A 13,743-nucleotide genomic window follows, 5' to 3' on the forward strand; every position below is an offset into this window, starting at 1 on the left:
CACAGTTTCGGAGGCCCTGAAATGCCAGGATAGCACCAACCCCCCCAAATTACCACTTTTTGGAAAGTAGACACCCCAAGGAATTTGATCAGAAACATGGTGAGTATTTTGCAGATCTCGTTTGTTGCCACAGGTTTTTCAAAATTGAAGAAAAAAAAAAATTTTTTTGTTTTACTTTATGTTTCAAAACCTTGTGAGAATGAGATCTGCAAAACACTCACCATGCCTCTTTTTAAATTCCTTGGGGTGCCTACTTTCCAAAAAGGCATAATTTGGGGGGGGGGGGGGTTGGTGCTATCCTGGCATTTCAAGGCCTTCGAAACCGTGATAGGTATTGAGGAAGTGAAATGAGGAAGTTACGCATCTTCAGGCTTTCAAAATGGTCATTGGATTTCAGGCTCCTGTGTGTGGCTAGGCTCCCAAAAAGTCTCACACATGTGGTATCCCCATACTCGGCAGAAGTAGCAGAATGTATTTTGGGGTGTAATACCACATATACCCATGGCTTGTGTGAGAAACATATAATTTAAATGACAACTTTGTGTAAAAAAAAAAAAAAAAAGTCCAGAAACTTGTGGAAAAACAATAAATCTTCCATGGACTCAATATGCCTCTCAGCAGATAGCTTAGGGTGCCTACTTTCTGAAAAGGGGTCATTTGTGGGTGTTTGTACTGTCCTGGTATTTTAGCACCTCAAGAAATGTGATGAGCAGTCAGAAAGGAAAAGCTGTGTAAATTCCATTATCTATACCATAGTTTGTAGACACAATAACTTTCACACAAAGCAATCAATATGCACTTTTTGGAATTTATTTAACCAAAAACATGTAGCAGAATACATTTTGGCCTAAATTTATGACAAAATTTTTTTTCGTTTTTTTGGATGTTTTTTATGACAGAAATGAGAAAATATCGTTTTTCAAAAACTTTTTTTCTCTCAAAACTTTTTTTATATATAGCGCTAAAAATAAAAAGCGCACAGGTGATAAAATACCACCAAAATAAAGCTCTATTTGTGTGAAAAAAGGACAAATTTAATTTATGTACCGTTTTTCATGACCGCGCAATTGTCAGTTAAACTATTGCAGTGCTGTATAGCAAAAAAAATGGCGTAAATTGCAATATCTATACCATAGTTTGTAGACGCTATAACTTTCACACAAAGCAATCAATATACACTTATTGGGATTTTTTTTTACCAAAAACATAGCAGAATACATTTGGCCTAAATTTATAACCAACTGAGTTTACTATATATTTTCTATAGCCTAAAGCAAAAAATATAGTTTTTCTTCAAAATGTTCGGTCTTTTTTTGTTTATAGCGCGAAAAATAAAAAAGTGCACAGGTGATCAAATGCCACCAAAAGAAAGCTCTATTTGTGTGAAAAAAGGATGTAAATTTTGTTTGGGTGCAGCATTGCATGACCACGCAATCATCAGTTGAATTAGTGCAACGCCCCAGTAGCAAAAAGAGGCCTGGTCATTAAGGGGGAGGGGGGGTAAATCCTCAGGAGGGCAAGTGGTTAATGAAAAGGTCAAATGGTGCAATTAAAATATTTACAGAAAGGGATGTTACAAAGAAATAAAGAGAACAATAATGCAACAGAAAAATCAAAACAAACAATAAGTGCCACTTGCCACCATGTGATATTGAGCACAGCTTCTTACCACTACTTGATCTGATTTTAATTCTTCATACTCCTGACGAAGCTCTGTAGTTGGAGCGAAACATGTGGAGTTCTTTCTTTTTTCTTTGGGTCATTTGGGAGCACTTTTTGAATGCACATGGCATTTACTCTCCTTTCTGGAGTGGTTTTCACTACGCATATCAATGCATTATTTGCATTCCTCAAGACAGTGAGGTATTTTTGACTTGATATGGTGATGTATGGGGCTTGTCCATTAGAGGCTTAGAATAAGGCCCGTGGATGAGTGCACCCCCATATTACACATTTGTAGCAGGATAGACCATATTACCTATTGGGTTCTTTCCTGGGGGGGGGATTTCATTTCTTCAGCAGAGTGTATGCATCTTTACCTGACAGTAATATGATCAAACCATAGTTGTTCTTGCCACAACTTAATCCAAAGATGGTACGAAATCATGACTCGGCTTGGTGCTGGTAAATATTTGGATGTAAGGGATAAGTTTACTGGCTAATAACTGTAATTAATTCAGTTATGAGATTGTTGCACAGTGCATCCCAGTCTAAAAGGTTTTGAATTAAATACAGTTCAGTATATACATTTTTCTATAAAAATCCTAATAAAAGGTTATATTTTAAATTAACTATTCGGCTAATTGGTGTGTAGGGATAAGCACCCTCGTCCAGTATAGAGTTCTTGATTGCCAAACATGATGATTTATATGAATTAAGGCTTAGTTAAAAAAAAAAGTATTAGGAGGGGCTGGGGGAACTGCATTCAGACATTTTTTTTTACCTTAATGCATAAAATGCCCTAACAACCTTCTCCCTTTAGAACCACTTTAAGCAGTTGCCAGGTGCAAAGCTTGTTTCAAACTATCACTAAATAGCACTGCTTAGAAAGTTGTCATCTTATCAAATAGTAGCAATGACTGCAGAGGGATCATTTAATATGGACAGCAAATATCGTTATGTACTCCACCTTATATGTAGCTCATATTTTACAGCTGTGTGGAGCGTGTGGTGCCCAAAGTGGTTCTGCTTACCACAGCAGAGTGAGCTCTTCGACTGAAGGGGAACCAGTCATGTTACTCTGACAATTTATTATTTTAGTATTCAGTTTTATTATGTTTTTTCATGCAGTTCCTCTTTTTAAAAAAAAAAAAAAAAAATCATAAATGCACATATTTCTGCAGGTAAAAAAAGTGCATTTCTGTTTTTTTTTCCCTACAGGAGTCTGCAAAGTATTGTGCCCACAATCAGATGGTAATGTTAGGCTCCTGCAAACTCTTCCTCCAGCTGTCTGCCCATATCTCTGTAGGTCTTTCAGTTAGAGAGCCAGAGGAAGAGTCAATGGACTAAGAGTGCGCCGATTACCACACCTGTATTCCATAGAAAAATGAATGCAGATCTTGGTGGTGATAGGCACGTTTTACTCTAGCAGCATTTAGGTGTGCCCTGCCGTTTCCAGTTTTAATGTTGAAAATAGGATATTTTAAATACAGATACATTTTAATTCAACAAACTCAACAGTAAATCTGGATGCCCAAAAATACCTTGTTGCAGACTATGCATGGCCGAAACTGAGGAAGACAAAGGTTGACCACCATCCTGGCTGATTAGTGTGATGGATCTCCAGAACACCTGGAAGAGAAAGGAAATGTACCGAACTTCAGAAACTGGACTCAGATTACTCACATTACTTTAGATTGTAAGCTCCATGAGCAAGGCCCTCCTATTCCTTCTGTAGTATTGTGATTGTACTGCCATTATATCATAAAGCGTTGCACAAATTGTTGGTGCTATATAAATCCTGTATTATAATAACAATAAATAATTACCAAGTACCCTGCAGGTACAATTCAAAGTCCATGCAAATTTTCTTAGCGGACCTTCACTATGACCTTGAGGTTTGTCACCTAGGTTAGCATGACATCCACAACCTGCTCATTGCTTCCTCCACATCAAGCATCCTAGGAGGCTTTTGGGGCGTGCCCTGCAGTGCCTTATCATAAGGCTGTCCTGATTTTTGAAGCCGCCCCCTTGATGATATGCATGCATAGTGGCATGTATTCAGGAGGCCTGTTTGAAAACCAGTAAGAGACAGCCGACTCCCAGAGGACATCAGAAAGAAAGACAGTGGTGCTGGACCTGGTGATCATCAGCAAACTGGTGGGTTACTGGAGGGCATCACTGGATTCGCTTGGCATGCAAGTATGTTTATGAAGGACAACCCAGTGATAAAAAATAAGGATGAATTTAAGAGAGGAAAGGGAGAAAGTTCCATGAAGTATTGGGTGGGCAGCTATATGGCAGATGAAGTTTTATGTTGAAAAATATAAAGCAGCTTGGCTGCTAAAAATATGAACGCAAGTTACATCCTAGGGGGCTAGAACCTTGGAGAATTGAGGATGAAAAGAAATCTGGGGGTCCTAGTAGAGCACAAACTCATGAATGGCATATAATGCCAAGCTGCAGTAAGCAAGGCCAGCAGACTATTATCATGCATTAAAAAAGGGGATTTACGCCAGGAGATAAAACTATAATTCTACCACTTTATAAAACTGTGGTTTGGCCACATCTTGAGTATGCTGTCCAGTTCTGGGTACCAATCCTCAGGAAGGATGTCCTTGAAATGGAGAGTTCAGGGAAGGGCAATAAAGCTAATAAGGGGACTGGAGAACCTCAGCTTTGAGGAACAGCTACTGAAAAACGTATTCTCCCTGGAAGGGCATGGGAGGGGATATGATAGCGATATACAAAATATTCAAATTGGGGCTCTAGCATTGGGAGGAAACCATTTAACCTAAGGTCTCTAAAGAAGACACGTGGTCATACAATGAAGCTGGATGAGAAGTGGTTTAATCCTGAACTGCATAGGGGGATTGTCAGAAAAGTGCAGCTAATGCCAATTCTTCTACAGTTAATGCTAATTCTTCTGCAGCCCATGCAAATTCTTCTTCAGCTAATGCTCGTGGACATGCACCAGTACAAACACAAGCTCAGTCTAATATCCAGCGTGCACTGACAAGCAGGCGCAATTCTATGCACCATCACGCATCGGCAAGCACGTCTTCTCGCATTGGTGCCAAGCTGCCCGTTTAAAAGGAGACTCTGCTGTGTACCAATTGCTGGATGTTCTTCAGCTTCCTGTGACCTGTGTTCCTGTTTGTACTGACTGATCGTCCGTTGCTGACTTGGCTTGCTCCTGTCTTTGCTCTGTGGATTCTGGATTCTTATCTTGGCTTGCCTTATGCTACTCTCTGCCTGATCTAGTGCTGACCTTGGCTTGCTACTGGACCCTGCTCTGCTTGCTAACCTGGTACTGACCCCAGCCTGCCTCCTGACCACGCTGCTATCTCACTGTGCATGACCCTGGCTCACCTTGACAACATCCCTGACCATGACAGTCACCTGCTATCAAGCTATCGGCACCCGTGATTCTTTGAGCCTTGTAACTCTGTCGCCACATTCAGGGGTGCTTGGACCAGAGCTGCAAGGGAAGCCCTCACCAACTTGGCCTTCAACCAAGGTATGTAACAGGGATTCTTTATTGTTAGGGTGGCAAGTATGTGAAACATCCCTTCCACATTTGGTGGAGTCAGCAGAGTGTAGATAAGTTAAAAAAAATATATATTTTTTTTTAGACAAGCATCTTAGCGAGCGCAATGTATAGGGGTATGGAAAATGGTAGTGTCAGAACTCCCAGATCCTTCTGCACCATTGATTCCCCTAGTTGTACCCCACTAGTATGTATGATGCATACATATTCTTAGCCCCCAAGTGCAGAACCTTACATTTATCAACATTAAACCTCATTTGCCACATAGTTGCCCAATTAACCAGTGCATTGAGGTCAGCTTGTAAATTGGAGACATCCTGTAAGGACGTTATTGCACTGCACAGCTTGGTGTCATCTGCAAAGACTGAAATGGGATTTTTAATCCCAGACCCTATATCGTTTATAAAATTATGAAAAGTAAGGGTCCCAACACTGAACCTTGGGGTACACCACTGATGACCCCAGACCATTCAGAGTATGAATCATTAACCACTACTCTCTGAATACCATCTTTAAGCCAGTTTTCTATCCATTTACATACAGATTATTCCAAGCCTGTAGACTTTACCTTACACATTAGCCATGTGTGGGGGAACTGTGTCAAACGTTTTTGCAAAATCCAAGTATACCATGTCCACTGCCACCCCTCTGTCCAAGTATACCACGTCCACAGCCACCCCTCTGTCCAAGTATACCACGTCCACAGCCACCCCTCTGTCCAAGTATACCACGTCCACCGCCGCCCCTCTGTCCAAGTATACCACGTCCACCGCCACCCCTCTGTCCAAGTATACCACGTCCACTGCCACCCCTCTGTCCAAGTATACCACGTCCACTGCCACCCCTCTGTCCAAGTATACCACGTCCACTGCCACCCCTCTGTCCAAGGTTTTGCTTACCCCCTCATAAAAAGAAATCAGATTTGTTTGACAACTTCAGTCTTTCATGAATCCATGCTGTCTGTTGCTTAAAATATTTTTTTCCAGCAAGAACTCATCTATGTTGTCTTTTATTAAACTCTCCAATATCTTCCCAACTATAGAAGTTAAACTAACAAGTCTATAATTACTTGGTAAAGATTTTGATCCCTTTTTAAATATAGGGACCACATTGTCCTTACGCCAATCCAGTGGTAATATGCCAGTCATTAAAAAGTCCCTAAAATGAGAAACAATGGCTTTGAAATGACAGAACTCAATTCTTTAAGGACTTGTGGGTGTATGCCATCTGGTCCAGGTGCTTTATTCTGTCTAAATATTTCTGGATCATACCAATTATGAGCCAATGTGGATCATATGGAGCTGTATCAATATCATGCCCATTATGGACAAGAGCTCTTCCATGCTTCTTTGTATACACAGAGCTGAAGAAGGTATTTAATACATTTGCTTTCTCTTTGTCCCCAGTCACCCACTCAAGATTTTGTAAAGGGCCTACATGCTTGGACCGAACCTTTTTACTATTAATATATTTAAAGAATTTTTGGGGTTTGTCCTGCTATCTTTTGCAATCTGTTGTTCGTTTTCAATGTTTGCTGCCTTTATTTCATTTTTGCATATTCAGTTATATTCTTTGTAACGTTTAAACGATGATAGCGTTCCTTCATTTTTATATTTAATAAAAGCTCTTTTCTTATTATCTATAGCTTTTTTAACTTTGGCCGTAAAGCCACATAGGTTTGATTTTTAGTCTTTTAAACTTCTTGCCCATGGGAATATATTTTGCAGTGTGTTCACATACAGTCTTTTTGAAGAACTCCAATTTCTCTGTTCATCGATGCCAATATTTCCTCCCAGTCTAAGTCTTGGAGAGCAGCTCTCAGCCTTGGAAAATTAGCTCTCTTAAAGTGGAGCGTTTTTATTTTTCCCATATGTTCTTGATGTTTACAGCTAACAAATGAAATCATGTTATGGTCACTGCTACCCAAATGTTCTTTTATATGGACATTTGTAATAAGCTCTGCATGGTTTGAGATAACAAGGTTCAGCAGAGCATCATTCATACTTGGGGCCTCTATGAACTGTACCATAAAATTGTCCTGTAGTAGGTTTTTACATTTTTGCCCTTTAACTTTTTCTGCAGTACCATTACTCCAGTCAATTTCCAGGTAGTTAAAATCCCCCATTATCACTGTCCCAGCTCTTTCGATCTGTGCAAGGAGCTGAGTCTCCACCTCTTCATTAACACTGGGAGGCCTATAACAAACTGCAATGATTACCTTTGTAGTACGCACCCCCACGTGCAGTTCCACCCATAAAACTTCAGCCTTATCAACCTCTCCATCAACTAGGTCCTCTTTCACACTTGCTCTGAGATCACTTCTCACATAGAGACAGACACCACTACCTTTCCTTTTTACCCTCTCTCCAAAAGAGAACATAGCCAGGAATAATAATGGCCCAGTCATGTGAAGAATGAAGCCAAGATTCAGCAATACCAATTAAATCATAGTTCTGATCATGCACCAAAGCTTCCAACTCACCTACTTGCTTGACAGACTTTTGCCACTGGTGAACAAACACTTTAATTCATCGACACACGTGCACACTTATTTTGCATATTTTTATTTTCATACAAACGGTACCAATTCCAACGGTTTTTTGTAACATGAGAACCTTCTTATCTGCCATAGCCCTCCTCCCATCTTTCCCCATTCCACCCACCAATAAGGACTGACCCCTATCTGCCCCATTATAATTCAATTCTCCCTCTTCCCTCAATTCTAGTTTAAATACTCCTCCAGCCTTCCCATAAACCTGTCCCCAGCACAGCAGAGGTGTGTTCCATTTAGGTGTAAACCATCTCTAGCATATGGGTTGCACCCCAATGAAAAGTCAGCCCAGTGTTCTAGAAACCCAAATCCTTCCCTGTTACACCTGGTTTTTAGCCATGCATTGAGTTCTCTAATCTCCCAGTCTTTCCTTAGTTGCCCATAGCACAGGTAATATTACAGAGAATATCACCTTGGAGGTCCTTCCCTTAACTTGCAGCCAAGTTCTTTAATGGATTCTTAAGGAGCCTCCAACGTCCATGTATTGTCATTGGTTCCAACATGGACCAAGACAGCTGGGTCATGCCCAGCCCCTCCCAGTGATTTATCAACACGGTCCACCACATGCCGAACCCTGGCACCAGGGAGACATCAAGCAATTTGGTTGAGGCGATCCTGGCGACAAATTATTCGCTCAGTCCTTCTGATTATAGAATCCTCTACTACCACAAGTTGTCTAGGCCTTCCTGTACTACCCTCTAAACCCCTCCCAGATGGTCTGCCCTCCCAGCTGTTAGGAATAGCAGTGAAATCCAGGGCTGCCAACCCTGAGCTTGCCACCCCTACATCTTCACCCAATTTGGCAAATCTGTTTGGGTGCACAAACCCAGGGCCAGCCTTTCTTTTCTGTGAACCCCCACCATTCCCTCTCGTTACAGTAACCCATCTTCGCACCTGATAATCCTGATTAGCCCCTCCACATCAATCCCATTAGCTAACTGCTCAGGGAGCAGAACCACCCTTTTCAGTCGGTTTTGCCCAGTGTTGCAACTTGCTCCTCCAGATCTCTAACTCGAACTTCCAGAAGGGCAACTCGCTCACATCTGTCGCAGTGGTATCCATCCTGGATCTGTTGCTCCATTGTTGCATACATGCGGCACACTGTGCACTGCACAAAAACCTTCAACCCTGCTAGCCCTCATATCTCAGTTACAATATTAATATAACTAACAGGAAATATCAGTTGTCACAGGTTAATAGACTCCCGTTTTCCACTCCTGTTTTTTAACTACACTTAAAACAAATGTCCACTTTGTCAAAGGTGCAGCAACCAAAATACAGGCAAGCTCAAGAATGAGCAAGCTTAGAGTGAGCTCTACAGGAAGTTATTTACAGTCAGGTCCATAAATATTGGGACATCGACACAATTCTAACATTTTTGGCTCTATACATCACAATGGATTTAAAATGAAACAAACAAGATGTGCTTTAACTGCAGACTGTCAGCTTTAATGTGAGGGTATTTACATCCAAATCAGATGAACGGTGTAGGAATTACAACAGTTTGCATATGTGCCTCCCACTTGTTAAGGGACCAAAAGTAATGGGACAATTGGCTTCTCAGCCGTTCCATGGCCAGGTGTGTGTTATTCCCTCATTATCCCAATTACAATGAGCAGATAAAAGGTCCAGAGTTCATTTCAAGTGTGCTATTTGCATTTGGAATCTGTTGCTGTCAACTCTCAAGATGAGATCCAAAGAGCTGTCACTATCAGTGAAGCAAACCATCATTTAGGCTGAAAAAAACAAAACAGAACCATCAGAGAGATAGCAAAAACATTAGGCGTGGCCAAAACAACTGTTTGGAACATTCTTAAAAAGAAGGAATGCACCGGTGAGCTCAGCAACACCAAAAGACCCGGAAGCCCACAGAAAACAGCTGTGGTGGATGACCGAAGAATTCTTTCCCTGATGAAGAAAACACCCTTCACAACAGTTGGCCAGATCAAGAACACTCTCCAGGAGGTAGGTGTATGTGTGTCAAAGTCAACAATCAAGAGAAGACTTCACCAGAGTGAATACAGGGGGTTCACCACAAGATGGAAACCATTGGTGAGCCTCAAAAACAGGAAGGATAGATTAGAGTTTGCCAAACGACATCTAAAAAAGCCTTCACAGTTCTGGAACAACATCCTATGGACAGATGAGACCAAGATCAACTTGTACCAGAGTAATGGGAAGAGAAGAGTATGGAGAAGGAAAGGAACTGCTCATGATCCTAAGCATACCACCTCATCAGTGAAGCATGGTGGTGGTAGTGTCATGGCGTGGGCATGTATGGCTGCCAATGGAACTGGTTCTGTTGTATTTATTGATGATGTGACTGCTGACAAAAGCAGCAGGAGGAATTCTAAAGTGTTTCGGGCAATATTATCTGCTCATATTTAGCCAAATGCTTCAGAACTCATTGGACGCCGCTTCACAGTGCAGATGGACAATGACCCAAAGCATACTGCAAAAGCAACCAAAGAGTTTAAGGGAAAAAAGTGGAATGTTATGCAATGGCCAAGTCAATCACCTGACCTGAATCCGATTGAGCATGCATTTCACTTGCTGAAGACAAAACTGAAGGGAAAATGCCCCAAGAACAAGCAGGAACTGAAGACAGTTGCAGTAGATGTCTGGCAGAGCATCACTAGGGATGAAACCCAGCGTCTGGTGATGTCTATGCGTTCCAGACTTCAGGCTGTAATTGACTGCAAAGGATTTGCAACCAAGTATTAAAAAGTGAAAGTTTGATTTATGATTATTATTCTGTCCCATTACTTTTGGTCCCTTAACAAGTGGGAGGCACATATGCAAACTGTTGTAATTCCTACACCGTTCACCTGTAAATACCCTCAAATTAAAGCTGACAGTCTGCAGTTAAAGCACATCTTGTTCGTTTCATTTCAAATCCATTGTGGTGGTGTATAGAGCCAAAAATGTTAGAATTGTGTCCATGTCCCAATATTTATGGACCTGACTGTAGTACCTGGAGCACCTCTGACCAATTAACCCCTCCTCTTAGTTAGCAGACTGAAGAAAGGCAAGGAAGAAAAAAAATGCTATTTAAAAAGTCACAGAAAAAGTGATTTAAAAAAGTAAAATCTTCTAGCAAGACCCAAAGAAAAGAAAAAAAAAAAAAAAAACACAAACTACAAGCACCAGCAATCAAAACCGTTTTCATTCTCCACTCAAATTCCCCGGCACACAATGATCAAGGCATATTCCAATATTCTTGTAAAACATTAGACTTTTTATACGCATGTATCATCATGGTTTATATAAACTCAACCTTATATAATAGTTTGCATCAAATGATTCAGCAAAACAGCTCATGGCAGACATACTAGAGCTGTAGTGCCACCTGCTGTACACCTGTAATAAAACTGCGAAGTGCCTTTTTTTTTCTTTTTAAAAGCAAAGTTGTTTTCTTCTATCCTTAAAATTTAAAGCAGAAATATGTATTTTTTTTTTATGAGCCCCCAGATGCCATCAGGTGCTATTATACACTATATATTAGCACATTATGACAGACTTACCATTCAAACAAAGCCCTCCGAGCAGGTCCTGGGAGCTTCCACTTTCACCCAGTCTTCCTACCAGGTTCACCCTGCTTGGCTGCTTGAATGGTCAGGCCATAATTGCATTACTCCTGCACACAGTCACTTCATCATGGCACAGAGCAGTGTCGTAAATGTACATGGCTCAGTGTACATTACTGCTGACAGGAGGGGAGAAGTATTTATGACAGAAGAGACCACTAGTTTTAATGAGTCCAAGAAAAAAAATGGTGATGGGGAGGGAGCTCCAGCACACTGCCTGTGATTGACAGCCTCAGTTCTGTTCCTGTGAGCTGTGTAAAGGGGGGGGGGGGGCTCTTCCTTGCAATCAGCGCTCTCCTCATTGGGTTCTGCAGAGTAACTTTAGCTCTCTGTCCCCTGCTTTCTGGCAGCTCAGACAAGCTTTTTAAAATCTGCACTTTGAACAGCTAGAGAAGAATGTAGATGAACAGATATAGGTTATGTTGGAGGATTTGTTTCATCTCTGTGTACCACCTGACACCAGTCACTTCATGGGGTATATGTAAGACTTTACAACCACTTTAAAGTTCTTTTAACCCTAAATCTCAAATATATTCCTATTATGATGAAGATTATCCTCAATGTAAACTGAATTCTAAATCTGATAATGTTGAGATGATCCCACAAATGATAGAAAGCAGAAGCCCAATTTATTGCATTGAACACTACTGATCTTGGAAATCTCCATAGTTTGTGACAAAATGCTACCACCTAGTGTTCACACTATTAGATCTAAGCCAGAACTTTTTTTAATAAGTAGTGAAGAGATTGAAGCTCTGTCAGGTATTAACCTGATGAAATAAAGAGGAAATAGTTCAATAGTGACAACTGTTCAGGTGATCACTATGAGGGGTTTTGCCTTCCCTTTGAAGCGATTTATGCCAACTTCCTGCAGTGTCTCTTAGACAGGAAATTCAGGAATATGAATTCAAGGCCCTGTAATAGATTTTTCATGAAACGCACGTTCCTAACCCCAGAAACCACTAAGCAGCTCATCCACTCCCTCATCAAATCACGTCTCGACTACTGCAACTCCCTCCTCACTGGCCTGCCTCGCCACACAGGCTATCCCCGCTTCAGTCGATCCTGAATACGGCTGCCAGACTCATTCACCTTTCCAACCGCTCCATCTCCGCCACCCCCCTCTGCCAATCCCTCCACTGGCTTCCGATTGCCCACCAGATCAAATTCAAAATCCTAACATTGACGTACAAAGCCGTCCACCATACTGCCCCGAACTACATCACTGACCTAATATCCAAGTACCACCCAACACACACACTCCGCTCCTCACAAGATCTCCTTCTCTCTAGTTCCCTGGTCTCCTCCTCCCATGCCCTCCTCCAGGACTTCTCCAGGGTGTCACCCATCCTCTGGAACTCCCTGCCCCAACCCATCAGACTATCACCTACTCTCCTCTCCTTTAGGCGCATCCTGAAAACCCATCTCTTCAGGGAAGCCTACCCCACCCCCTGCTAATTCTCTACCTCCTCCACTCTTCCTACCACCCCATCCCCCACAGCCATTTCCTCCCGTACCACCATCCCCTCCCTCCTAGATTGTAAGCTCCAAGGAGCAGGGCCTTCAAACCCCTCGTGTATTGCATTGTATTGTTATTGTACTGTCGCATGTTCTGTCCCCCTCTGTAATGTACAGCGCTGAGCAAACTGTTGGCGCTTTATAAATACTGTATAATAATAATGAAACCATTTCTTACGGTCGGCCTCCTTGTAACACCCTCCGAGCTCCTGAACCTCTCCCCCCCCCCCACTTTTGTTTGCAATGAGCAGTGCACATTAGTTGCCGTCAGGTGCACTGGTCTATGAACACTATGAATCCATCTCTCAAAGTCCATCTTGTGAACAAGCAAAAGAGAAAGTGGCTGCATTCCTACATAGAGTGGGACCATAAAAAACAAACTTAGCTACTAACAGAAGTTGGATCACAGCAGAAAAAAAACAAACAAACAGTAGGAGGAGGCTGAAAGCCATAGAAGATAGAGCACCACAAACCAAAAATGCTATTTAGCTCATTTCTAATATTCAAAGTAAACTTCCCCCATCCATCCATGCCTCCATGCTTTATTTTGCTGAGGAGTCATTGAAAACACCCTCTGCCATTTCTGGCAGTGACCATCCCGAGTAAGAGCAGATGATTCATGTATAATGTACTTCCTGGAATCCATCTGCCCATAGTTCAGGCATAGGCTGAGCTGAGAATCTTCCCTACCCTCATGAAGACCCCAGGGATGTATGACAATTTGCCTAGGCACTAAACCAGGACAAAAAAAAAAAAAAAAAAAAAGGGTAAATTATATACTTTTTTATTTACTAATGCTAGTAGCATAAGGATTCAAGATAATCCATGTTGATCGAGAGTGAAGTTCTGCTTTAAGAATACATAGTCTGGCTGAAAAA

At 41.6% G+C, this 13,743-nt stretch overlaps 1 protein-coding gene across 2 annotated transcripts in view; it reads right to left on the reverse strand.

Annotated features, from left to right (window-relative positions):
• The window catches only part of UBOX5 (U-box domain containing 5), a 51,787-nt gene that overhangs the window by 23,135 nt on the left and 14,909 nt on the right, over window positions 1–13,743 (reverse strand). For both annotated transcript variants that reach the window (XM_089653367.1, XM_089653368.1), the window contains exon 2: window positions 3,204–3,291. In XM_089653367.1, the coding sequence (XP_089509493.1) occupies window positions 3,204–3,257 (54 nt within the window). In that variant the 5' untranslated portion in view covers window positions 3,258–3,291. The remainder of the gene's footprint in view (window positions 1–3,203; window positions 3,292–13,743) is intronic.

This window comes from Staurois parvus, unplaced genomic scaffold, assembly GCF_062004578.1.
Source record: "Staurois parvus isolate SC_StPar_1 unplaced genomic scaffold, SC_StPar_1.0 ptg000708l, whole genome shotgun sequence".
In the NCBI taxonomy this organism is placed as follows: domain Eukaryota; kingdom Metazoa; phylum Chordata; class Amphibia; order Anura; family Ranidae; genus Staurois; species Staurois parvus.